The 26,769-nt window shown below is 41.1% G+C and overlaps 3 protein-coding genes across 11 annotated transcripts in view; 2 read left to right on the forward strand and 1 right to left on the reverse strand.

Moving 5' to 3' along the window:
• The window catches only part of RAB9A (RAB9A, member RAS oncogene family), a 37,952-nt gene extending 16,854 nt beyond the window's left edge, over positions 1 to 21,098 (forward strand). The window contains exons 1-4 of one of the 5 annotated variants that reach the window (XM_054196315.1): positions 6,711 to 6,804; positions 7,018 to 7,705; positions 10,140 to 10,229; positions 15,087 to 21,098. In XM_054196315.1, coding sequence (XP_054052290.1) covers positions 15,121 to 15,726 — 606 coding nt within the window. In that variant the 5' untranslated portion in view covers positions 6,711 to 6,804; positions 7,018 to 7,705; positions 10,140 to 10,229; positions 15,087 to 15,120 and the 3' untranslated portion in view covers positions 15,727 to 21,098. Of the gene's footprint in view, positions 1 to 6,676; positions 6,805 to 7,017; positions 7,706 to 10,139; positions 10,230 to 15,086 lie in introns of those variants that run through there. The other 4 variants (XM_054196324.1, XM_054196331.1, XM_054196340.1 and 1 more) reach the window with 4 other exon arrangements.
• Positions 21,099 to 21,155: 57 nt separating this feature from the next.
• Positions 21,156 to 25,961, reverse strand: TRAPPC2 (trafficking protein particle complex subunit 2). 3 transcript variants are annotated; one of them, XM_054196365.1, is made up of 6 exons: positions 25,883 to 25,952; positions 25,475 to 25,553; positions 25,081 to 25,190; positions 22,840 to 22,988; positions 21,985 to 22,066; positions 21,156 to 21,293 (listed from the first exon to the last, which is right to left on the reverse strand). In XM_054196365.1, exons 3-6 carry the CDS (start codon positions 25,171 to 25,173, stop codon positions 21,195 to 21,197), a joined length of 423 nt encoding a protein of 140 aa, XP_054052340.1. In that variant the 5' UTR covers positions 25,174 to 25,190; positions 25,475 to 25,553; positions 25,883 to 25,952; the 3' UTR covers positions 21,156 to 21,194. The 3 variants fall into 3 exon arrangements, with proteins under 3 accessions (XP_054052340.1, XP_054052324.1, XP_054052330.1); XM_054196349.1 differs by lacking the exon at positions 25,475 to 25,553 and having other exon boundaries at positions 25,883 to 25,961; XM_054196355.1 differs by lacking the exon at positions 25,883 to 25,952 and having other exon boundaries at positions 25,475 to 25,861.
• Positions 25,962 to 26,004: 43 nt separating this feature from the next.
• Positions 26,005 to 26,769, forward strand: part of OFD1 (OFD1 centriole and centriolar satellite protein) — a 35,152-nt gene continuing 34,387 nt past the window's right edge. For 2 of the 3 annotated variants that reach the window (XM_054196132.1, XM_054196148.1), the window contains exons 1-2: positions 26,005 to 26,157; positions 26,286 to 26,387. In XM_054196132.1, the coding sequence (XP_054052107.1) occupies positions 26,292 to 26,387 (96 nt within the window). In that variant the 5' untranslated portion in view covers positions 26,005 to 26,157; positions 26,286 to 26,291. Of the gene's footprint in view, positions 26,158 to 26,285; positions 26,388 to 26,769 lie in introns of those variants that run through there. The other variant, XM_054196140.1, reaches the window with a different exon arrangement.

Raw genomic sequence — 26,769 nt, forward strand, 5'->3', positions numbered from 1 at the left:
TGCACTGATATGAAACAAATCTTAAAGCATTAGGCCAGACCCCCAGTGTTCAACTGCGTAACCACTCGGTTATGTCTGACCTTCCTTCCCAGCCCTTACCCACGTGCTAGAATTGATGCTTACAACTAGTCCTGCTTGTTTAATGCAGGAAGTACTTCTGTGCAAAGTATTATTTTTAGCTTTCAATAAAACCATAGGAAAGCAAACACTTCTGTGTTAACTGGTTGACAGCGCAGAGTTGTGTGCTGTCATTTTGGAGGTCGTGATCCTGTCGAGGAGAGCTGTACGGCAGCACTGTGCTGTGTCAGAACACTGTGTAGCAGGAGACTTTATTTTAGCGGTGAACAACAGGCACTTATAAATAATTTCTGCCTGCAGATGGTTTTGAAGCCTTTCCAGTAATGTACAGCTCATCCAAGTTTTGTCTTGGCGAAGGGAAACGCTACAAGGCATGGATGGTGCTTTTGATAGAATACATTTCAAGGGTAAAATTTGTAGCCATAATACTGACTACGTTTGTGACATAATGTGTAAGATAATTTTCTTTTGAACTGACCATCACTAAACGTATAGTGCTAAGCTCTATGCCCCAACATGACTGGGATTTTCTACAGATCCATATTTGCTGAGCAGCTAAGAAAATTTAGACAGTGGGTATCTTAAAACTTTTTCAAACCGTTGGGCAAGCCTGCAAGAATAATGAAGCAGATGCAGATCTGAGTGAGCCATACCTGCAGCAACAAGAGCGTCATTTGGTTTTAGCCTTTCATATCTTGCCCTTTCTTCTGAGATTTGGAAATAATGAAATCCAGTTACTAACAGCTGCAGCTTAGAGTACAGAAACAACTCTCAGTAACTACAAATAGTCAAAAAATGGATTGTAACCATGCCCATTTTACAGCTGTCCCTTAACTTCCTTCTGTTTCAAACCAAGAGCAGTCAGAACTCTTAGGGCAGGTCCTTGGTACCCTCACAGCTGTAAACTCAGCATTTTGAAGTAGTTTTCCATGGTAATACATTGTGAGGAGGCATTCCTCCATTGCCTTCCTTCCCCATAACAACTGAGCCTGGGAGCTGGCTTTGTAAGAAATCCAGTTAAAGCTAGACGTTAAAAGATGAGAATATATTTGTAAATTTTGTGAAATCCAGTAATCACGAAAAGAATTTCTGTTCTTACTGAAAGAGATGGAGCCCTTACCTTTATTCAGGAGGTACCTAATCTAAGCTGCCTGTTCAACACACGCATAATTGCTAGGTTGTTAGTATTACCAAAAAGCCAGGCACAAAATAGGCTGCTGCTTGCCCAGATAGTAGTCTGGGACAAGGAGGAGAAAAATACTGGCAGAAAGGAGCAGAAAGTATTGGAAGCTGGGGAGAGCAAACTGGGCCCATTGTAAGTATGCAGAGGACACAAATCTATAGGAAATGGGGCTTTCACCAGGGCTGGTGAAAGAGCTCGTCTAGGTTTGGTTTGATTTTATGCCTAGTTCATGCTGATAAACATGCTGCCAGCAACTTCACGTTTAACAGTCAGCGGAACTGCATACAAAATCACAGATTATTGTATGACCTTCTTGATCATCTTGTGCCCTTGGTTATTTTCACCTAACACCATTCATTACCACTTTGGCCATTTTTCCACCTGTGTTTGTATCCAATCCTTGTTACTTGAAAGGTTTAGTAGAAAGCAGATATCGTGTAGCGTCACGTGCCACTATATATCAGAATAGTGTGCAGACATGAAGTGCCAAATACCAGAGATGGTCATTCAAGTAAATCATTGCTGTTATTTAAAAAGGTGTGGTCATAGTTTCACTAAGCGAAGTACTGCTCCAGGATGCAGTTTGTCGATAGGTTTTATTGTCCCTACCCAGATTGTGTAACTGCGCAGGCTTAAAATGTTTGATGGGATAAGATTGTATGCGTTGGCTCAAAATGGCTCTAAAAAGTCAACTTGCAACTACACAGCCTATGCGCCAGCAGGAGGGTGTAGATTACTGGAGGACAGGGAATATCAGAGTCCAGAAACAAGAACAAAAGGAAAGCTTTGAAAAGTGAGATTCTTTTATGTTGTTGAAATCATCTTTTTTTTGGTTTGTTCCAGGTGGGAAAAAGAACTCTTAACTTTTTTTTAAGCAGAGACAATTAATTTTAGTGTGATGTTTAGCATATCCATGATGCTATTCCACAAAGGAGCATGACATGAGAGGTGATCCACACAGACACAGGACAAATGTACACCGAGTAAGGCTAAAGTCTCAATTTGATTTCACTGGGTTTTCCAGAGATCCTGTAAATTCAGCTGCTTCTTGAGTCCTATGATTTAATAGTAGCAATCAGGTCTTAAACATTGAATGCACTCAAAGCTCAAGCAGCCTGTAGCTGCAGAACTTGTAATATGTGTTTTAAGGCGATGAGAGGTAAATCAACAATGAATTTCACACAACTTGAAATGTAAAAGCAAAGACATTGTTCTGAGAAGTGCTCTATCAATTGAAGTCTATGTTGGTCCCGTCACAACAGTGACAAAACTCCATCTGGTTCCTGGAGATCCACTGCTGGATCCATTTCATTGCATTCTGTTGAGGGCCTTCTGGATCTCCTTCATAACCCTCTTACTGTAGCACTTTTCAGGGAGGTACTGAGCTGCCACTTGTTGTTTATAACTCTTTCTTCCTTTCCAAGCCAAAAGGAAATTTGTGCTGTTTATTGTTTATTTAAAATGTGTTCCTTTCAGTCTGCTGCGCTATGTACATTTGTTACTAAAGCCAAGATCTGCAACTCTTTAAACAAAAAAAGAACAGCTCTTTTTCTGGCAAAAAGAAAAGGTACCAAGTAAAAGGCTGGGATTACGGAGCAAATACGTTGAATTACAGTCCTTCAGAAAATCTTCAGCGTTCACTGAGTGCCTTGAAGATAAGGAAAGAAGCAAGAGCACTTTGATAATTTCTTGAATTGCTTGGGGGCTGGCTTGATGCATTCTGGTATTAGCAGAGCCATAAAGCAGGTGACTTCTATCCCCTTATTTTGTACTGCTGTAATTCAGCCAGGAGGTGACAAAGTCATGGTTTATTGAGGCCATGTCATCACTTGCCAGGATGAGACAAAGTCTCCTTGCCCAATACAGATGGTAGAAAGCATTATTCACAACCTCTATTATATGAGAGCTTTGCTGATACAGAACTTTCTCATATACACACACATACAAAAAATGCCCTTTATTTGCCATTGGGAGGTTATTTGTGCCGTTTGCTAGCATGTGACCTAACGACAATTCTGTCTTCATGAATACAGCTCTGTGAATAAAATCCTCAAGGTGCAAGGTCAGCTTTCAGATGAATGTGCTGGTGAGGGAGCAGCAAGGGTGGGTTGCTGTGCAAGAGGAGGCAAGCCAGGAGCAGAGGGTGGGTGACAAGGAGCACAGGGACAGTGACTTGGGTCACCATCCCACAGCACCCAAACAAGAAGAGCAGGGCAGGCCCGGTGACAATGATAAGCCAAAACTCCAGTGAGAACCAGACAAGTCCATGGGGAGGAGGCCATGCCAAGGTGGGGCTGGTCTCGAATGGAGGTCGGGGCGTGAGCTGGGGTGCAGGACCACGGCCACCGAGACAAAATGTGGCTCCCGCTGTCAGGGGGAACCCCTGTGGCGGCCGGCCCCACCAGCGCTGCCCCAGCCCTGCTCACCAGAGCTGGGAGGGTGAGGCAGTGGCCTCAGTAGCTGTGAGCCCACAGCACCCATGTCCAGGACTCTGCACTCTCTGCAGAATGTAAAACGGGAGTGGTTTTGGTGTATGTGTTTCAAACCACATCTTCGCTGGGCATTTTCTTCTGTCTCTTCCTAAGAACTGGAGGGTATACTTCATGTGACCAGTCCTATCAGTGGCATTATTTGTTCTACGGTTTTTGATCATTCTACAGCAACTATTGTTTTTGTTATATACATAAATAATAGTAACATGGTGGATGCAAGGGAAAAGGACCTTCAGTTCATGGTCCTCAAGCATGCATGGGTGTGTTTCAACCATAGAGCAACTCTATTGATACTCTATTATGCCTCCAAAATCATAAGCATAATAGGCCATGGTTACAGCATGGTGCTTTTCTATTTTCTTTTATGTTCCCTTGTAAAAGAGATCAAAATACGTCTTATATCAGAAGTTTAAGAATTTTGTTTCTAACTAGAATTTTAAAAATTTGAGGGACCTTGACAGCCTTGGGAAGTGGGCCCATGTGAAGCTCATGAGGCTCAACAAGGCCAAGTGCAGGGTCCTGCACCTGGGTCGGGGCAACCCCCTGTACCAATATAGGCTGGGGGATGAAGGGATTGAGAGCAGCCCTGCCAAGAAGGACTTGGGGGTACTGGTGGATGGAAAGATGGACATGAGCCAATAATGTGCACTCACAGCCCAGAAAGCCAACTTTATCCTGGGCTGCATCCAAAGAAGCGTGGCCAGCAGGTTGAGGGAGGTGATTCTGCCCCTCTACTCTGCTCTAGTGAGGCCCCACCTGGAGTACTGTGTCCAGCTCTGGAACCCTCAGCACATGAAAGACATGGACCTGTTAGAGGAGGTCCAGAGGAGGGCCACAAAAATGACCAAAGAGATGAAACACCTCTCCTATGAAGACAGGCTGAGAGAGTTGGGATTTTTCAGCCTGGAGAAGAGAAGGCTCCGGGGAGACCTTATTGTGTCCTTCCAGTAGTTAAAGGGGACTTGTAAGAAAGTTTGGGGCAAATATATTAGCAGGGCCTGTTACAGTAGGACAAGGGGTAATGATTTTAAACTAAAAGAGGGTGGATTCAGACTAGATATAAGGAAGAATTTTTTTATGCTGAGGGCGGTGAGACACTCGCCCAGGTTGCCCAGAGAGGTGGTAGATGCCCCATCTCTGGAAACCTTCCAGGTCAGGTTGGACGGGCCTCTGAGCAACCTGATCTAGTTGAAGATGTCCCTGCTCATTGCAGGGGAGTTGGGCTGGATGACCTTTGAAGATCCCTCCCAACCCAAACTACTCGATGGTTCTATGATTCTAAATTTCCTTAAATGTATCCAAGTGTCTGAGAACCTGTGCCATCTCAAGAAAAAAAGATGGTAGCTTCATCCCACAAGGTATCAAGTGCAAAATAGAGTAATTATTTCCTCCACTTCTAAATGCAGACTCTTGTTTCTTTTTAAATCACAAAATGATGCTATAAATGATCAGAACTTGTGTCTTAGAATTGCCATCATTTAAAGAGGCTGTTTTTCTACCTCTCCAGCACTTGTATTTCACTTTAGCGTTGTATGAAAGCAGATACCAGGAAAAAAGTACTGAAAAAATTTCAAAGTCCAGCTTTGTTAAATGAGTCTAGTATCATCAGATTTGCCTGTAGCATGGACTGCTTTTTAATAATGCTGCTCTTGTCAGAGGAGACATTTCCTTTTGATGTTACTGAGACCTTGTTTTCCATTCCTTGGGTTGTGTGGTAAATCTGATCCAAAACAAGATGACTCTGCAAGTGGCAGTTCCAGTCGGATTGCATCTCCCTTATGATCGGAAGCATGTGATGACGGCTCGAGCGAATGGGTATATTTCAAGTGCACTTTTCTTATGCCTGTCATTGCCTATTCCTCTTGGTGATGTGGGAACCTCTTTAAATACTTAAATAATTTCTGCCCTTTTCATTTCAATTGCATTTTTCCCTATCCTCGTGATGAGTTGTAAGACCACAGAAAAGACTCTTTATCACCAGCCTGTTTAGACTTTTTTCCTGTGATCTTGTTTAAACAGTCAAGTTGGATTACTGCAGAAACAAAAGTGTCTGACTGCTCTTTCTGAATAGCATACATTGGGGTTTGGTTCATTCCCTCATTGACACATGTATATTTTTAAATGTCTCTACCTGTAAAGCGAAGCTGCCTTACAATCGTGAGTTGGCTTACGTGGGGCCCTTGACGTGGAGCACAGTGTGAGGCTGCTGCCTTTAATAAATAACCCTGACCTGCAAATACTATATAGAGGCTTTTTAAAGCTTGATAATTCAGAGCGTTCTAGAGCAAATGAAAGCCTTAACCTCTTCCAGTGGAATAGTCGTCCTTCTTTTAAATGTCATACGCCAGCCATCACTGAGCATGGCCCTCTATGGACACTTCAGTGCCGTGCGGTCAGAGTCACAGAATCATAGAATCGTTTTGGTTGGAAAAGACCTTTAAGATTGTCAAGTCCAACCATTAACCCAGCACTGCCAAGTCCACCGCTAAACCATGTCCCTCAGCGCCACATCTACACGTCTTTTAAATACCTCCAGGGATGGTGACTCAACCACTTCCCTGGGCAGCCTGTTCCAATGTTTGACAACCCTTTTGGTGAAGAAATTTTTCCAAATATCCATCCTAAACCTCCCCTGGCGCAACTTGAGGCGGTTTCCTCTTGTCCTAGCACCTGTTACTTGGGAGAAGACACCGACCCCTGCCTCGCTTGCTGTGAGCAAACCCGTTCCCATTCCCGGCCTTGCCAACTCCAAAACGTTTCCGCATGTCCATGGATGACCAAACAAACAACCCCCTCCCCACACACCCCCACCCGCGGGAGCCCAGCGCCCACGGGCGCGTCCCCGCCGCCCACCCGCGTTCCCGGCCGGGGGGCGGGGCCAGGAGCGCCCCCGCCCCTCCCGGGGTGGGGCGGGGCCCGGCGCCCGGCTCACGTGATCTCCGGGCCCCGCCCCCTGCCTTCTCCGCCATGTTGTTTCTTCCTTCGCCAGCGGCTGGTAGCGGCTTGGCCCGGCCTCGGGACCGGCGGCGGCTTCTCCTTTCCCGCGGGCAGGTATCGGCACGGCATCGCGTCCCCCCCCCCCCCCCACCACCCCCCCTTCCCTTTTCCCCGGCAGGCGCCGGGGGAGCAGTGGCCGCTGGCTCCGGTGCCGGTGTCCCGGGGAGGGCGGCCCTCTCGCCCGCCGTTGAGGGGGCTGAGGGGGCCGCGCGAGGGGGGACGGCCTGGGGCTGACTGGGCTTTCGTTATTTTCCTCCCTCCGCTTAGTGCTCCGTTCACTTCTCTCTCCGCCGCCGCTGTCCGAACTCTGCCGGCTCCCCGGTGCTGGCTCGGTGACTGCCGGCCTCCGGGCCGTAGGAGGGGAGCCCCGGCCGGCCGTCATGTCCGTCCCCTTCCCTGTGGCCGCCCTGTGGTTGCCCCCTTGCCGGGCCGGCGGTGGGAGAGCGCGGCGGGCGCTCCGCGGAGCCGGTGCGGACGGCGGGGCCGTGTGGCGTGACCGGGGATCCCGTGACTGCGGGGCAGGCGGTGACTCCGTGGGGGAAACGGCTCCTGCCGGGCGCCTCCCGGGAGACTCCCTGTCTCCGGCTCCGCGCTGCTTCTTCAGGACTGATAAAGATCTCTCTGATCTGCTTGGGTGAAACTCGGTGTCGTACCTGTCAGCACCTTTCAAAACTAAAAGAAAATGGTCCCCTTATTGCCTTTTCCCGTTGCTGTCCGCTGAAGAAGAACTGCTGTGTTTCCAAGCGGAGCCCGAGCAATTCGCGTTACGTTTTTAGTTCTTCTTTTTCGAACCGGTGACTTGATGTCGCTCTCCTCTGCAACGGCCGGTTGCTTTTCTGATCGTGGCAGATGGCTATGGAAACTTAGATGTGGTGCTGGCAGGAGAACCAAAGGATTAATCAGGTTAAGATTATTCGATCGCTTACGCCTGAGAGGTTAATGAGCAGTTTTCAGTGTAAGTATTCCATGTTAAATTTAACTTGTGTAAAATAATTGAACAAGTAACAGAATAGTGCAAGAAAACTAGTTTTAAAAACCTATAACTGTTACAGCAAGGTTACATATAACTAGGTATGTGGAGAGTACTTAATTATATTAACTTGGGTGGGGTAGGCAAGTAGGGAACGTGGCTAAATTTTGTTTTGGAATTTAAATGCTTCTCTGCAGATTGCTGTCCTGCAGTTTGCCACCTTACATGTTGTTTTTCTTCCATCTTGTCCACAATAATTTACAGCTGTACTAAATAAGCATGTGGGTTTTATTTGTCTTTTAAAGTGTTATACAACACTAAAGTTGTAAGTGCTTGCTTTTTTTAGAGCAAGGATGGTTGTGTATGGCTGGGTTTTTGGGGGATTTTTTTTGTGAATTAGTAGCTTATAAGGCAACAAGCTGTAATGGCAAACTGGAGCAAGAGCTATTTCTTGGACATACCCAAAATAAATCCAAGTCTTTTTTTTATTCTTAGCACTTCTATTTCTAGAGAAGCCTGACCAAAGAATAGTACAGCTACATCTGTGTTTCAGTATCAACGTGGAATTTATAATGAACTGTTATTTTTCTCTGTCTTCTTTCAGGTTGTATGGTGCTCTGTTTGTTGCCTTAATTTTAGTAAAGCCTTTTCCATTAAGTTATAAATAGGGAGTGTGTAGTGTTTGTGTGTTTTGGTTTTTTTTTTTAAAAAAAAGGCTCTAGCACTCCTTGTTTTGCTTTTGAGTGCTCAAACAAACCATCAGTTTCTTTAAATTGAAAATACAGGAAAAAGTTTGCAAAGGGTACAAGGAGGTATTTGGATTCAAGCTGTATTTTATTTTGTGTCAATTTAGTAATAAATCATGGGAAAGATCTTTTTAGCTCCTTAGGATTGGGGTTTTGCATAAATGTTTCACAATGAATAAAAACTTCCTAGCGAAGAGGCTTGTAAGAATTCCTTAAGGTTTTTTTTATAACGTTCATTCTCTTGGCGTTGTGTTTTTGTTTTCATTCTCTACCAAGCAGACAGTGTGTTGGCCTGGTACAGTGTAACCCACTTAATCCCTTAGGGATGGGCTTTGGTCACAGTTATATCGGGAAGAATATCAATGCACAATGTAGCCTGACCAACAGAGGTTTATTGCTAAGAGTCCCTGGAGGAAAAGAGAAACTAATGCAAGGGAGGAAGTTGAGCACATGTGAGCAGAAATAATTGCTTGATAAGTTATTGAAAGAGTGGAAGCAGTAAGAGAGAAGTATGTTGCAAGGAGAATTCCAATTAACTCATGAATTGTTAGAGATGTTGGATCAAGAGCAGCATCTCTTAAGGGTGTTTTGAAGTTGGCTGAAAGTAATAGAATACTTAAGATGGGAGATGCTCAACTGTGAGCTGCTGAGAAATGTCAAATCTGATTGTATCAGAATAAATAATAGTTTGCTCATTCTACTTGAACATGGGGGACAAGATGAAAGGTGAATGCTGGGTCTCTGTAAGATTAAACTAGCAGAGATATAAATGTAGGTATTTCTCCTGACAAGTTTTAATGATTGAGTTTGTGGCTAGGTATAAATTGGAATAAAAGGATTGATTCTGGCAGTAGGTACTGGGATGATTTCATGATCCAGGGGTTATGCAGACTTAAAGATTCCTTTGCTTGGCTGCTGCTTCTTTCATAGTCCTGAGTCATGCCAGGCAACTGTTTGAACTAGAGTCCTGAACTGCATAGGAGTCAAAAATAACCTTATAAAGAAACCCCCAAATACAACTTCTTGGTATACAAATGAGTGGCAACAGCTGCATGTCAGTTCAGTTTGGGTTGTGTTCATATTGCAAGTTATTGTGAATAAACTCTAGTGATATTCTGGTGTTAGATAAAGTGTGTCTAGGCTGCTTATGGGAAGAGGCAATTTTCAGATAACCTGTCATCAAATTATTAAATATCTGTCCAACAGAAAACACAAACTACCTTCACAGTGCAATGATGAAATCATAGATAAAGGAAGGAAGACTTGCAAGATGATTAGGATCTTGGTAGATTGAGCCGTATGACTGAAGGGCTTCTGGAGAATGAGGCAGCTCACAAGTGGCTGTCAACAAAGGAGCGTTGCTGATCCACAGGCCTTGCGTCGGTACTCAGTGGAGGGGAAGGACAGTTTGGGGGCTGATTAATGTCACAAGTTTGTAATGCACTCAAAGGTACAAAGTGTGTAGCCTCTTGACTTTGTATCTGTATCTTCCCCTTTGAATTGAGAGCAAAATGTTTCACGGTCAAACAGGCTTGTGGCCTCGTACGCACTAAAAAACTGTTCTTGTGCCACTTAATTGGCCAAGGTGTAAACCAGTACCTTCTAAATACAAGAAGAAGGATTAACTAAGCAGAGAAAGAGGAGAAAATTTTGCTTCTGTCCTTTCTTTTCAGATTTCTGGAAACTTGCAGATCTTCTGTAGGTGACAATAATAACTGCTCTGTAGTGATTGAGGGCTGAGAGATGTAAGAACTCTACTAACAGTAAGTGTTGAAAACTGCTTTACATAGTTCTGGATTCTGCCCCTTCTGCTGCAACTCTGAGAGTTCTTGGGACTTTTTTTTCTGACACTTTACAGAGTAGCAGTTTATGTCACTTTTTTCATGAGCCACTGCAACTAACAAACCCCAGGAAACAACTTTCTTTAATGCTAGCCTGTCAAAAGGTTTGTTAGTGTTGTGAAAAAAAAATTACAAATGAGGGAGTAAGTTTACATTATGGTATTGAAAGGCAAGTGTTTTTGTCAGACAAAATACTTGAAGTGTTGATGTGCCTTTTTTAAACTGTTAATGTCTGATACCTGTGGCTTAATAAAATAAGATGGCTTAGCAAAGAAAATTGTGAATAAGCTTCAGAGCTGAAATGGATGTGTTGTATATGTGTAAATCTGAGAATAGTTAGGAAGATATGAAACATGATCAGTGTTACTGTTGTGTTAGTTATGGAACTGCAAATTCTGCTTGTCAGTAACTTTGAGACAATGTTTTTCCTTAAATTTTTAACAAAGACGGGCCCTTTTTTAAAAAGTCTTGGCTGAAAGCATATTAGGTGTAAATGAAATGTGGAATAAACTTGAGTCTGCCTTACCATGGATTTTTTTTTTTCCTTCTCCAAGTCAAATATATGCTCTTTAATAACTTTAGTTAAAGGACAGCATGCCACATATCTCAAGGAAACCTTTGGGTTTAGTCTTGATTTCATATAGCAGGTCCTTCATCAGTGACCACTGGCTGAAGGTGGTAGTTGAAATAAATTTTCTTGCCTGTTTCCAAGTTAGAAGGTAGGTACAAGTGGAGAAACAATAGTTTGGAAACTTGAAGTGCCCTGTACATCTGTTCCTTAAAGAATACAGAGGGAATTCAGTGGTGCTGTTGCAACAGAAAGTTTTTTGGTGTCTCTTATTAAAAAGGGGGGAGGGGAAAAGGGTGAGAATTCAGTTGCTAGGTGATTTTTTTTTTTTTTATGGTGTGCTGCTCTGCCTGATATCAGTTATGGTGAAAGTGAAGCTATAAATTCGTCCATTTGACTCTGTTTGCTTAATAGTTTATGTGGGGGTGTAGCTTGCTGACATGATAGCTACAGCACAATTACTGTGTTGGCTAACACCATTTTTCTGTAGACAAAACTTGAGTTCAGCACCTGTTTTCAGCCTTCAGTAATTGGGTCCTCCTTAATCTATTAAATGATTTTTATAGTAAAAAAAAGACAAATTCCTAAACTAACTTGGATGTTGCTGCCGTGGTTTTCTAGACCAAGAAACTCGCTTTTCTTCAAGTTCTGCCTCAGTACCTGAGTGTTAAAAGAGGTAATTGCACTCAAAATAAAAAGGCAGCTTATGCAGCTGACAGTCATGGAATTAAGAAAACGTAAATGGATAGATTGGACAAGGCAGTGGTGCTTCATAAGCTTCAAAGGGGAGGGAATCAAAGATACTGTAATGCACTCTGGTTTTTTTTGAAGTTGCTTAGCATGTTGTTTTTACCCTTGCCAGCAAACGATTGGACTGCTGATGGAAATGTTTAACTTGTAATTCAGTTCACTGCTTAAAAGGAGGCTTCTGGGAGGTGACAATTAAATTACTTCTATATGTATGGAGGCAATTCAGAAATGCTTATCAAACTGCACCATGGTGGGGGTCTCTTTATTTATTTGCTCTGAATTTCTTTGCTTATTGAAATGATAGAGGAACACAAGGGAAAAATCTTCTTTTCAGACTCCTCTGTGTACTAGGTTGAGACTACCTTTACAGTAAACTAATTGCACATCACAGTAAGAAATAACTGGAACAAATAGTTACCTGTAATTCTGTGGTGTCTTGGAGTTCCTGATGTTGGTTAAAACAGTCAACTTGCACATTGGACATTAAGTGGAAATTCAGCATTTCAGATGCTGAATGATGATTTGAAGTGAACAATTAAGGTAATAAATGTTCAGAAATGTATCAGATGTTCCAAGAACATTGTCAAAAAGCACATTATACAAATAAGTTTGAAGTATGTAATAGGAGAAATAGCATTAATTCTCCACATATTAAGGACTTTATTGTTATTTTATTTGTTGGGGTGTTAAGCCTTCATAACTTAGGAAAAAAAAGGTACAAAATTTGAGCTATTTAAAAATCTTAACTTATTTAAAGATGTGTAAGTGGAAAAAAATGCATCAGCCTACTGTGCCAAAAACATCCTGGTTCTGCAGATACTCTAAATCACGTAATCAGTGGGGCTGCAGATGAGTCCCTTATATAGTCAAAAAAAACTGTAATTGTATAAATTATTGTATAAAGTCTTTGCTGCTTCTAAACAAAAATGCTTTTTAATGCTTTAAACGTGCTTCTTCACTGCTTCAGATCCAGCTTGTAAGCATATATTTAAATGACCGAACATATATCCCATCTATTTTGGATTAAAAATTTTACAAAAACATAAACTGGTAGCGAAGCATGACAGCTTTTACGGTGGAAGCTGAATGTCTTGAAAAGTGGTTTTGCCTGCAACATCACATTGAGATACTTATCAGTCCTGGGAAGACTGTTTCTGTAGCCTTTGTGTAGTGCACCAGTTTGGTTCTAGTTGAAAAGACACTTTTAATGGTTTGTGGCTGCTCTGTAATTGTCTGCCCAGTAAAAGTATTTTTTTAGTCATCAGTCTCCTAGACCTCACTGTAATGGCCTATGTAGCTGAAATTGTACAAATTAATGTCTCGGGTTCTGGATGTGCAAGAGTACTAGATACTGTTAACAGAGTTTCCTTACCTGTCTTTTGTTTAAAATGTGGCTTCATGGACAATTTCATGATAAGAACTACGGTTCTTCAAATTGTAGAAGCTAAAGAAACAAGTACGTAGTACCAGTTAGAACTATTTAAGTCGGTTATTTATTTGCATTCTGTCTTTTAGGGAACTTGTGATTTCAGTAGGACAGAAAAAAATGAATTGTAACTTGTTCCCCACACTGAAGTAGAACAGGATAACGTTCCGTACCGTCTGTTCTAATGAATGCATTATTTATTAAGAAGATGCTCAGATAATTTAGTCATAAACAAACAGTAGGAATTAGGGAGATAAATGAAGACACTGGGCCATTTTAAAGATTGCAGCACGAACTTGGAACTCATATGCAAGTAGTCCAGTGACTTTAATAAGGCTTTTCACATACATAAAAATGTATGTGTTCATATCCTGAGCCATAGCAATTATTTACATAGCATGTAAATGAACAGTTTACTTATAGCTCTTAAGTAGTTTTAACATTGTTATGATACAAACCTGTACAAAGTTAAGGATTTATAAACATTGTTTTTAATTACACAGTATGAATGAATATATAACTTATATTTGAAATTTATAATTTGAAATTTCTTTGTGTTGAGGCTTCAGCTGCTCTCAAACTATAAAGCATTTCTTCTGTCTTACTGTAGATTGTGTCTAAGAAATAAACATTCAAAGGAGGAAAGTTAGAGATAAAAAAATTCTTGAAATTTCTTGCTTCTAATGTAGGCCTTGATTCTAAGGCAGCATGGAGTCATATGACTCTCATGCCAGCTTGTATCAGGTATTAATTCCATAGCCATGCTCTGTGGGTGATGTATATGCCAGTAATGCTAATTACAACTAGCAGGACTGCATTCCTTCCTTCAGAGAAGGAGACGGACTAGGCAACTTATGACCCTTTTCCATTTTAAATAGATGCTATTTTCAGAGAAGCCTGTTTTGGCTGAATTACTTTGAGCTCTTTTAGTATCAGGTAGGTATAGGAGCAGCATTCTCCTCATATAGAAACTTAAGTTTGGGCTCTTCAAAAATGAAGCTTTTCCCCAAGCAAGTAAAACAATCTTTTACAGTATTAGGTGATGCTACTGTAATGAAGGCAAAGCTTGGGCTGATACAAAATGCTAATGAGCTAACTACTTTAGTGTCAAAGGATATTTTTTTAATTTTTTTCCTTTAAGTCTGACAGTAAAAACGTTTCATTGGTGCACCATCCCTGTGCTGGCAGTTAGACTATTCACTAGCACTTCCAGGCTTTCTGACAGTTTTGCCATGGGAGGTTGACACCTACAAATGGAACTGTCAGTGTAGGCTTGGCCTCAGTATTTGATACCTTGAGTACCATTTGAAGTTGCAACAGTGAATTTACTTTTATGGTAGTTGTAACAGTATTCTATTCATCACACCTGTTCTGCAAGGAATAAACTGTAAAATATTGAACGTTTGTGTACCAATACCTAGTCACCTGACTTTTAAAATAAAATTTCAGCATTTGTTCTATAGATAGCTGTGTTCCCTGTGAGTTGATTTAAATTTTCTTGTCTGGTTGCAATTTTGAGTGAAGTGCAGCAGTGTCCTGCTTTATTTTTAAAGCTTCCTCTTCACTTTTGCACGTTAAAAAATAACTTTGCTAACGAAATACGGCACTGAAGTGACGAGTTCAAGGCATGTGCTCTATAAAATTCTCTCACCCCACTTTCTTCCATGGATCTTTTCAGTGAACATAAATGCATCGTTGCACTCGTTGAAGGTGATGCGATACCCCTTCTGCACAAATGTCGAAGGGTTTGGGGGTTTTAAGTGTTTTAAGTGACAGACCAGTAATTCATGCAGGGTACTGCTTAGGCTGCCATACAGGCTGCAGTCTGTGGAAGAGACACCTCTTAAACACGTGGTATTCTTGAGTGGGTATTCTTACTATGAGTATCTACGCTTCACCTATTTAGCGTTTTCCTCCTGCTTTTGTACATGAAACTTGATGTCGGTGGACTTTAACACTTTATAGATATTTATGTGTGTCAAATTTTCTGATCGCAATTCTTTTTCCATGTTAATGATTTTCCTAATCTTTACAGGTCTAGGAAATCAGGAGGATCTACTTCCATAACAATGGCAGCAAAATCATTGCTCCTCAAAGTAATCCTGCTAGGAGACGGTGGAGTTGGGAAGAGTTCCCTAATGAACAGATATGTCACCAACAAGTTTGATGCACAGCTGTTTCATACGATAGGTGTGGAATTCCTAAATAAAGAGTTGGAAGTTGATGGACATTTTGTTACAATGCAGATATGGGACACGGCGGGTCAGGAACGTTTTAGGAGCTTGCGGACTCCTTTCTATAGAGGTTCTGACTGTTGCCTGCTAACCTTCAGTGTGGATGACTCTCAAAGCTTCCAAAACTTAAGCAACTGGAAGAAAGAATTCATTTATTATGCAGATGTCAAGGAGCCTGAAAGTTTTCCGTTTGTCATACTGGGTAACAAAGTTGATATCGATGAAAGGCAAGTGTCTACAGAAGAAGCCCAAGACTGGTGCAGGAATAATGGCAACCATCCCTATTTTGAAACCAGTGCAAAAGATGCCACTAATGTTGCAGCAGCCTTTGAAGAAGCCGTTAGAAGAGTTCTAGCCTCCGAAGACAGATCGGATCACTTTATTCAAACAGATACAGTAAACCTTAATCGGAAACCCAAAACCAGTTCATCTTGTTGTTGACTTAAAATTTTTTTTTTTTTTGGGGCCAAATTACTTTTGACTAGCTTGCTCTATAATAGGATGGGGAAGGCATAGTAGATAAAATAGCAAATGGGTTTCACTCTAAAATTAAAATTGTAATATTCTCCTGCTTTCTTGGGGGAGCAAAAGAAAAATTTCCATTCATGGGTGACCCATTATTGAATTAATGACGCTTTCTGTTTAGGAAGGTGTCAAGTAAAACCATTGATATAAGAATGTAATTTGCCAACTTTATTCAAATGATAAATACTTTGAATATAATTAAAACTTGAAAGTTCTGAAGCACTACTATGGAGAAACTGTTCTGGAATTCAGGCACAAAGATACTTTTATATGTGTATATTTTTATGAAATCAGCATTCCACTTTTGTTTCACTGAAGTCAGTTTCTTAACAATGCTACATATTAAACTTCAGTCTCACTACATTCCTTTTGCTGTGAGTGGTACTTCATCTCTAACGTGTTTATTATAAGTTAATATAAATTACCTTCAGGTCTTCTCTAATTGCCTAATGTTGCTATAATTTGTGTAGGTTTTTAAGTAGGAAATAAATTTCCTACGTATTTAATGTCCATTTTCCTTTCATTTACTATTCTAATGCTGTACAAATTCCTCCAGCAGTTTAATGCAAGATACTGACGATTTTTTAAGTTAATACATGTCTCTGCCTTAAGTCCCATTCTAGCATGTATCTGATCAATAAGGTAAAAAAATCTGAATAACAGAAGTATAACCATTTTTAGTTACAAAAAAGATATTCTTTATTCAGTCAGCTTTAATAGCACTTGAAGGGATCCACATTATGACGGATTTCTAAGAGAACTTTTAGTATGCAGCCTTAAAGTTCCAAACTTCTTGTTCCTGTTAACCTATGAGCTATGAATGTGTTTACGAGTAATCTCTGCACTGTGAAACTAAGGATTGGCAATACGTAGAGAACTCAGGAAGCTTTTGACTTAAAGTAGATTGTGACAGCTTTCAGCCCTAATACAATACCTACAGCTAGTGTTTGAGCTGAATTTGATCCTTATTTAATTTGCTATTTTAGGATATGGGCTTAAACATTTAAGACAATGTCTTTTATATTACTGTACTCATTACACGATGAACAGAAGGAAATTCTGTGTTTGTAGGACGCTCTTTCTGCAGTAATGCAGGTGAAACCACAGAAGTGTATTTGAGGCTCTCCATTGCAGTTAAATGGTAGAATACCTGTTTCAGAAGTTGTTGAATGTTGGTGCGCAGAGTACCCACTGTCCTTGTAACAGCAAACCTGATTAGCGCACTGTTGCTTCAATGTGTAACCTGACTGCTAAAAGGCATGCGCGTACACACGTTGCGGGCTTCAAAAGGAAGTCTGAGGCCTGTAGGACAGGCCGTGTTATCTGCTAAACTACACAGACTCTGCTTTCTGTACAGTGATATTTTTTGTTCCAATAGAAAAGCCTTTCTTGAGAGTACAGTAACAGCAAGAGTTTTCTTTTATCTGTTCACTCTGTAACAGGTGTAATTATTTGGAAGTAAAGCTTGCAAAACAAAGCCTTCTTGTCGCTCTTTATACACTTTTCTGAATGTATTGTATTCTTGCTTGAACCTGTCCAGGACTTTATTCCACAGATCTGCTGCTCCTGCTTCAAAGTGGCATCTTTTTACCTTTTGTATGTTCCTAAGTCTAACTAATTCCTACAGTCCTGCATATACAGCAACAGAACTGTTTCAAGCTTCAGTCACATAACAGCTAAATACAGGTTGAGCTGCTACTTCTGTTTCATTTCTAGTCAATGAATGAAAAGATCTGTGAAGAAAATCTTAGCTAAATCCCTCTTCAACTGAGATAGCAAAAAGCTTTAAAAAAGACTGCTTGTGTCTTCTGCTGCTAAGGGGGCTGCTAAGCTAGTGATGTCAAACTTGTAAAACTACTACCTTACTACTTAAAGCTTCCTTTAATGTTCTTTTTAGCAGAGGTTAAGGTTGAAGCAGAACAGGGGATGAAGTTACCGTGACTAGGGTAGTACAGATACGATTCAAGTAAGATTGCTAAAAGGAAACAATTAAGAATGAGAACCATTGTGATCTTTCTTGTGCCTAAGCCTCCATCTGTGTTTTCCTATCTGTCCCCTTTCCGTGTAAAATCATGGCTACCAAGCTTCCATCTGAGAAGCAGGCTTAATAAAGTTAAATAAAACTTAATACAATGGAAGAGTATTACTTGTGCCCTGGGAGCTGCTGTACCACAACTGCACACTAATCACAAAAAAAAGTGTCTATAGGAAATAAGGCAGTATAGGAATTATGTTGAGGTTGGGATTTGGTCTCAGAAAGAGACTATCACGTACTTGAAAGAAGCAAAAGTCCTATGACAAGCAGATGTAGATGATAGTTACAAAAAAAAAATATAAAGCTTAATAACAATCTGGCATTTCTGTACAGTAAGCACTTGGGTCTTATGTTTCAATTCACTGATTCATTTCAAGTACTAATTGTACCTCAAGTATTAGGGGGTCCTGTTAGCAATATTTAGAGTTTTGTAGAGTGATAGAGCACACTATGTAATATGTATGCAAAGTTCCAGATGTCCTTTAAAATGAGGAGCAAAGAATACCGTCATGGCAAATATGTGGGACTGATGGAAGCTATGCATATTAGAAGAGATAGATAGCAAAAGGGGAAGGGGCAGAGGAAACCAGCTAGGACGCTGCTAACAGCTCCTGCTACAGCAAAGTCTGTAGATGCTTAGCACAAGACTGCTGCCAGAACCAGGCTGCTTGCTTTAACAGTTGTTCTGTACCTCAAACAGATCTTACTTAAAATGAAGTCATACGACAGATTACCTGAACGGTAACTAACAGAACCTTGCAGAAAGGTAAGTTGCATTTCCAGTGTAGATTTACTAAGGCTGGTTCATGTTCTTAGCTTGCGCTAATGTTCTTATTTCCTTGTGTATGTTTGACTTTTGTACTGTCTATCTAGGATAATGCCAGTCCCTTTAATTTATAAGCATTTTTGTTGCCTTTATCACGTAGCACAGGTTATCGGCTGCTTTCTCACACTGCAACAGATTTAATTTGAATTCTTATTCCTAAGCCTCTGAGATGGGGCATGAGTATAATATTGCAAAGGATGTCTCTCTTCTGCCTTGTCCATTGAGGAACTGTTCATTGGCTGATGATACATGCTAAAACTGCAGCTTTCAGGCCTAGAGCAGATTTGTGACTACGGTTGATCACAAGACAACTTTCACCTGTCACTTCCAGATAAGAGTCTTTCAGCCTACTGTAAAAAGTCACAAACCAAAGCTTAAACAAGTGTTTCCCTGTACACAGGCAAGTCACAGCTACCTCGCCAATGTCCTTTAGAATTCTGTTATGAGACGATGTTCCTCACCGGAAACTCTATAATTACTCATGTAATGAGGCAGGACATAATTCTCCCTTTCCTGTGGCCAGTGACAGGCTGTTTTCATAAAGGCTAGATGGACCTGTGATACTGCATTTCCCATTTACAATTCCTATAATCAGAAGAAAAGGGGAAAGACCCCTGGCGGGGCATAAGAACAGGCACCATTTGGCTAACTGCCTTCAGAGATCAGGCAAGAGATACAATGCTTTCATTTTAAGTAACTTCCTACTGTGTGCTGGCAGAAAAGAATACAATTGTCAGAAAACCCCCAGTTTCTAAAAGTGGTGGAAACTCTTAGTGCTAATCACTCATCTTTGCCAAAACTTGTCTTACTGCCACGTATATAATTATTTAACATAAGTACTTCCTCAGTGAATCTTAACTGTATTTTTCCATTGTGCTACTGGGGAGGAGGCAGGAAACAGCAAAACCGCTCCAGCTTAATGGTTCCTTATTATATGAATAAGAATGCTTTACCTCAGGTGTTTCTGTTGTTTTCACATATATAGCAAAATAAATAAATCAGTTTATTTACATAAGATTACATGACATTATCAAAATGCTGTACAATGCAGTTTTCATTAAATAATTCTGCAGAGACAAGTGTTACCATCTTCACTTGCCACCCCACCAATAAAGGCAGCCTTACCGTGATCATCTAGTTTTCTTCTAAATCATTTCAAGAATACTCAACAGGCATTGATACTGCATAATTCTGTGTTTTATTGAAGGTAAATATTGCAACCTTTATATCACGTTCTCTTTCTCGTGGAATATTTTACAGTGATAGTTCAGCAGTAAGCATAAATTACAAAGACGTAATGACTGACTATACGTTTAAAGTACATACACATGTGGTCCCCTTATTTATACAGACTGTGCAAAATGTACCTCGTAGAGCAGCACGCCTCTTCCTTTGGAAATTACTTTTCAGACATTTTTTTAAAAAAAGTCCAAGACGACAGCGTATACAGATTTGCTGCAAAAGGAAACAGACTACTAAAAAGACTGTGAAACCAACCAAAATATTAGGTGTATATATATACCAAATGACCTATTTAAAAATTTCTATTTTGGAATGATGGTAAGTTTTGCAAAAGGGTCCCTAGCCACATTTTACAACGGAATAGTAGCCAGACAGGCCAAATAATGCATTTCTAAAACCTCAACGAACAAACAAGAGTTTCATGGTTCAAAGATCTTAGTCTAAATATATTTTCAAAAAGAAAACTTCAGCACTTGCAGAGATATAATGGAAAGAAGTGGGTTTAAACATGTAAATTTAATTTCTTTTTTTCTCCCCATGTGTTAATTAGAATCAAAGTCAGGGCAGACGCAGCCGTTCTGATCTACTTTATTAATTCATTTCATTGATGCAACACTGCAGCTAAACATGTATTGCACTAAATATCTGTTAACTTTGCAATTTTGCTCTTAAAAACTAAGTTTTTTTTCTCAAAACTTCCTGAAATATTGAAGACAAAGCTTTGCTGATGTATCTTCTTTTCTTTTTATTTAGCATTTTATAATACATACATTACATATTACAATATTAATATGGACCTGATTTAATACCTCGAAGAGTAAAGTTAGTCTGGTTAGTCTGCACAGTAAGTTCTCTATCAAAGGACTGTAAGTAGAAGAGTTTATAACAAAATTAACCAATCAGGCCAAACAATCAAGAATTCTCTTTTGCTCATACTATGTCACATGACTGGAAATGTCTTGTGTAACAAAAGACACCCTGTAGAAGAGGTTTAGATTTTGCAGACACGTTGACACCCATGTATCTCAGTTTGTAGCTATTCAGCCGCTGACATTTTTAAACTTAGTTTTCACAAAAGGAAACTTCATAAAATATACGTTTTAACTAGAGAAGCCTGGCTGTTCTTACTGTATTGGAAAAAAAAAAAAAAGCTGCTTCAGCATCCAATTTGCCAATCTTCAGAAAGATGAATATCAAACATGCTGAGAACTAACCAGAAGAACTACAGTTCAAATAATCAGGGAAGTGTGGAAAAACGACTCCCTCAGGAAAGTTAATTATTCAGCTTAAAAGGTGTTTCTTCCCAAGGAACTGTACTTTCCTTTCAAAGGCACTGGATCGAATAGGAGAATTGAGTTCATAAAATGGATTCATTGCAAACTGAGGAAAGAAGGAAAAATCATTAATAAGCGCAATGCCCGGCACTGGAAAACATTACTTCCAATAGCAACTACTATTAGCTTTCAGCCTATGTAGTGCCACTTAAGAGCACAGAGCTCCTAAACAATCACTTGCTTTCCAGGCCCTTGCATTCTCCCCGCAGACGTGCACAGCCACGCCTTAGTACCAGCTCCTCAGAACAAATCCATCGTGACACTGGTGGAAATTTCTGTTTTGGAAATTAGCATTGTTTGAGTGCCGGTAGGAGGCCGAGATGGCCGATGTCCCAGTCGGTGCCTGCGATTGCTCCACCTAGTGGATGTGCCGCCAGGCTGTGGGAACACGGGCTACTTGGTCTGAGAGCGAAGGGCTTCGACCAGGCTTCTGCAGAATAGTCTTTGGCTTCCATTATTATCCTTAATGACACAATACTGCCCCAAAAATCACTGGGCTAAAATGAAAATAAATTCCGAAAAAGCACAATTTATAAAAATTCAGAAAAATCCATTCCGTTACTGGAGAACACAGCCTTTATGTCATATGTTATCAACTCTGGCTAATGTGGACTCCACAGGTGCTTCTCCGCTTACACAGGCCCCAGAGGAAACCTGCTAATGCAGGCGTGCCTGAGCAGGTACAGCAGAACGCACTCAAAAATACTGCAGTGAGACCATAACAAGCGGGTTCTTACCTTTATGTACAAGTCATACACATCATTAAAGAAGTTCTTAATTCCATCTTCTTGCCTCACATCATGAAGCATTATAAATCTCATATGTAAAGCACTTAAGGAAAATTGAACTTTCACAAAGAAGTAACATATCCTGAGATAAACATTTATACCCAATTCTACATATACTTAAAATGTTTAGCTGTACATGAAATAGCAGTGACTATAGGAGGAAGCATTAAAAGAAATAATGGGAGCAATGAAATCTGGAAAACGTTACCTTTATTTTTTTAAATTCCCCTATATTTGAAAATGAAAATAATCCCCTCTCTATTCAAGGTGAATCTTTTTAAAGCTAGACAGTTGTGACAGCGGACAATGCTTTCAGCACCTTTGCTATATATCCCTGAAGTTAAAATGACATTCAATGTTACTTCCTATATATAACAAAAGTTTCACAACACACACTTCTAGGACTATCTGTACGTAAGTTCAAGCCTTGACACCACATTTTCAAGATGGGTGTGACTGACACCACGCGTGTTTATCCCCTCTTCTCCTCTCTAGCCCTATCAAAGGGATGAGAACAAAAAATCTGATCAACTTGCTCAGACCCTCCCATTCCTCTTTCCATAGCCCTACATTTCATTAGGCTATTTCAGCTCCTCCAAAAGAAAAAAATCCATCTTTCCAATTAGTCCCAATTTCCAACACCTGCTGTGCCTCCCAGCTTGCTTCATTCTGAAGCTGGTGACTCCATAACAGTAACACTGGTGAATAGCCAGAGAAATCTGTTCCAAACTCATTTCATCTAACTTAACCCTTTCTGGCAAAAGGCTTTTCCTATATAAATATAAGGAAAGAGAAGATGGAAGGATATGTCCAGCTGTGACAAAAGCAGAAACAAACCATTCGTTAAACTTGTCCACAGTCTTCAGATACATGTTGTTAGAAAGCCACATGTTCTCATCTACTAGGTCAAGAGCAGCATGGGCAATGAACTGGTTGAGATGGCGATGATCATCCTAATGCATTTCCAGAAGACACAGGATTAGTAATTCAGTGAAAGGAGTGCAATACAAACGATAATTTGCTCAAGTTGCTAAATAACTAGTGCTCAAATGATATGTACCCTTATTTTCTGCCACATATGTGCCTGTAATTAAATGAAACTAGTATATATTGTCATGAGACTTGGTTTTAAGGGAGAAAAAAGGTCATAATAAAAAGGTCATCACAAAAACAGTCTTGAGAGGAGCAAAACCAATAAAGCCTATATTTATAGCTCAGGAATGAATTCAAGCATGAATTCTTTTTTTTCACCAATGAGTAATCTCCCACCGCAAACTTATTCCACAACAGAGACCCTGATAAAAATCTTTTCCTCTACTTTTCCATCACCTGTTTTTGTGACATTTACAGCAATTTAGCATTTTTTGGACCATAACATCTCTGTCAAATTTGGCATAAATTGAACAATAGGTTACAATGTGTAAAAGTTGGGGGACAGATGGGGAAAGCAGAGAGATACAGACAACAGATAAACAGATAACATTGCCACCTAAAGATTTTGTTCTTTCAGGTTATTTGCCTAGAAACATAGAATTGTTTTATTGTTTTGGGGGCTTTTCTTTTTCCTAAGAGCCTAGTGCAGAACAACATCCTGGAACTGGTATTAAATACACGCTTGCAGATGTAAATTGCACCTCTTCCTATATTAAAACACGAATGGCATGCATAGAGTGATCACAGTGTTTGGTCCTAACGCTACAGGAGTGGTGTGGAGAAAGAGCCATTTACTTTGTATACTAACTAGAACACTAGAGGACATCTGCCAAAAAGAAACTTGGGACTAAACCACACTGTAAGATTCTATTAGACTGGAAACATAAGTAGGCTTGCACTGTTTCTCAAAATATAGGGATGCTATTAATGCCACTATCACACCTCAGTGCACTACATTTTTCCCCCAAACCAAATTTGGCTCAGGGCATTAACAGCTTTGCAAGTTCCATTAAACCGTCCAGAGGATAAGACTAAGTAGTGAAGGGGAAAAAGCTCGTGCTGATTTACCACATACGTTATGCAAACAACTTATTTCAGGCAGCTGTGCATCTGCACTGAATTCACTCGTAAATGGCATGTCTCAGAAACAGAAGCAATAGTTGCCAAAACATATCAATGTCTACTAGTTCTCCTTCAGTGCACATCAAGTTTAGATTCTCTCTTCGGAGAAAATTTAGTACTTCAACCTCAGTCAGACAAGAACCTTACCTGAACCAAGTTATTTCCATTAGCAGAATACAGAAAACAAGTTTTTCCACTATCAAACCAGGACGCTGACGCATCCTCACACTCCCTAAGTCTAGCCCGACTAGCCTTACTTACAGTCTTTTAAGGGACACTAATTCAAAATACAGATGATGCCAAGCTGTCCAAATCAGTGACATTTTTAGATACACTCACAGATGCACGCACTTCTATTCTGAAGTCTATTTTTTCTTTGATGTAATATCACAATGGATAATTTGTTCTTTTCCCACCGGAAACATTACTTATTGAGTAGTCTTACATTTCTCACATTTTCAATATTTATCAGTACAAGTTTTAAATCTTTCTTACTTAAAAACAAGTACGACTACCGAAGATGATTACAAAAATAAGATTTCTTTATAGCATAAAAAATAAAGGACTGAATAGAGCTTTTAAATTTATGTTTCTTACTTTATCTTATTAGTGTATACAGATGCCTTAAAATAGAGAATGACAGGAAGTAGCATTAAATAACGAACAGCTATTTTAAAAGATCTACACACTAAGAGCAGTGATCAAAGCATGACTAGCATATGTATTCTTCACCATACAGCATCAAATATTTAAGGAAGTGATATTTTATTAAGAACTAGTATGATCTGGCAAAGAATTTTTAAGACACTCAAGAACTCCAGAGTTCTACTCCCTATGACAAAGTTTCTGTTAAAAAAACCCAGAAAACAGTAGCTACTAATAATACTTTTAACAACATGCTGGTCAGGCTTCTAATACGTTGTAAAATTATAAAAGAAAATGCACCATAATTACATCACAATAGTATCACAGGGGGAAAAAGAAACACACCTTGGACTCTACTTTTCCAGGAGGCAGAAATTCCATTTCAAATATGGGATTATCATGGTGACCAACTATCACGAAGTAGAAACTTCCAGACATTCTTCAATATTGTGCTCCTTACAAAAAAAAAGACAGACGCTTTACTGACAAGTCAATATACAAACTCTTAAACCATCTGAAAACGCTCCTGAAAGTCAGTCATGTTTCCTATTGGTATTTACCATAGGGTAAAGAAAGATAAAGACCTTCTTAGGTATGCATATATATACTTAAATGGGGCAAAAATAATACCCTTAGAAAGAGGAACATCTCCTGGAAGTATATCTAGTTACTACTACTACTTAAAACTCTTACTCTACAACTGACTGATGATTTAACCCCTGACATCCCTCCCGCTGACCTGGAGAGCAACCATCCCATGAAGTAACGTGGTGCACCCGTCTCGGAGGAATCTCCTCATCCGTCTCTCCCCCGAGGCCCTACGGACAGGCAGCAGAAAGGGGAAGGGTGGCAGACGGCGGGCACCGTCCTCCCACGCAGACGGCGGGCCTGGGTAAGTCCCACGGCCCGGCTCCATCCCCGGAGTCCCAGAGTTTCCCCGGGGTGGCGGGGGGGGGGAAGCGAACACCGTGGCCACGGCCCAGCGCCCTGAGGCCTGGGCGGCTCCCCTGTGCACCGCCGGGACCGCCGCCTCTAGGGGAAGGGCCGGAGGCCGCGGGAGCTGCCCGCGAAGCAGGCGGGAGACGGAGGGAGAGAGATGGAGGGGGTGTCTTTGCCCACAGGGTCCCGCCCCGGGCCCGCCGCCTACCCTGCGGCGCGAGCTCTCCAACGGCTACCAACGGCCGCCCGGAAGCGCTCCGCTCTGCCCCGCCCCAGCATCCGGCGCCCCCGTGACGCTTCAGCCGTCGCCGGGAGCCGGCGCTCCGCAGCGGCTTTTCCGCGGCCCCGCTCCCCGGGCCCAGCGGGGCTAGGCTGGGCTGGGCTCGGCTCGGTTCCCAGCCCCGGGGAACTGCCGCCGCCACCGCCGCCGCTCAGGCAGGAACGGGAGAGCCGAAGCGCAGGCCGGGGCCCGCCGCCTTCCCTGTGCGTAGGGGGAGGCTGTGATGGCAAAGTCTGGGCCTGCCTGAGGTGGGGCTGGGGCGCTCGCTGGCCGAGGATCGAGCTGGGAATCAATAATATCTTTTTTTTTTTTTTTTTTCCTGGTATTGTAGGGCAGGATGGCTTCGGTTGAAAGGGAGACACTGTCCCAAGATGAACTCCGGAAAAGGCTCTATCAGACTTTTAAGAACAGAGGTGTACTGGACACACTTAAGGTGTGCTTTATTTTCAGCAGGTGCTACCTGTGATTCGCTGTACTACTTAACATTGAAAGCAGTGAAAGGCATGCCAAGAAACTATCCCACTCTCCCCAGCTGTATTGTTTTTGCCACAGTCTAATTTGTATTCAGCTTTTTTTTGGTCAGATATGAGATTCGTCTTAAACAGAAGTGCTTTACCTTGTGGATTAGTCTTGGGCTCTTTTTCAAAAAGGTTAAAGGCCTGTGTCAGGTCTTTGGAAATGTCCATGCTTGAGGAAAAAAGCCAAGTAGGGAAGAGAGGAATAAATGAGGATAGGACTGGAAAGGATCTCTTACGTCACAGTGTGTTTACTACCTACTATAAGTAAGCACACTTTATGAATAATCATCCTAAAAT

This window comes from Rissa tridactyla, chromosome 1 (genome assembly GCF_028500815.1).
Source record: "Rissa tridactyla isolate bRisTri1 chromosome 1, bRisTri1.patW.cur.20221130, whole genome shotgun sequence".
In the NCBI taxonomy this organism is placed as follows: Eukaryota; Metazoa; Chordata; class Aves; order Charadriiformes; family Laridae; genus Rissa; species Rissa tridactyla.

What these genes read in the sequence shown, in the direction of transcription:
- TRAPPC2 (XM_054196349.1), bottom strand. Translation starts at nt 25,173, where the DNA reads ATGTCTGGAAGTTTCTACTTCGTGATAGTTGGTCACCATGATAATCCC. An exon ending in CTGGAAAAGTAGAGTCCAAG is followed by an intron (nt 22,989 to 25,080) that starts GTGTGTTTCTTT and finishes GAAATGCATTAG; the next exon opens with GATGATCATCGCCATCTCAA. An exon ending in TGTATGACTTGTACATAAAG is followed by an intron (nt 21,294 to 21,984) that starts GTAAGAACCCGC and finishes TTCTTTCCTCAG; the next exon opens with TTTGCAATGAATCCATTTTA.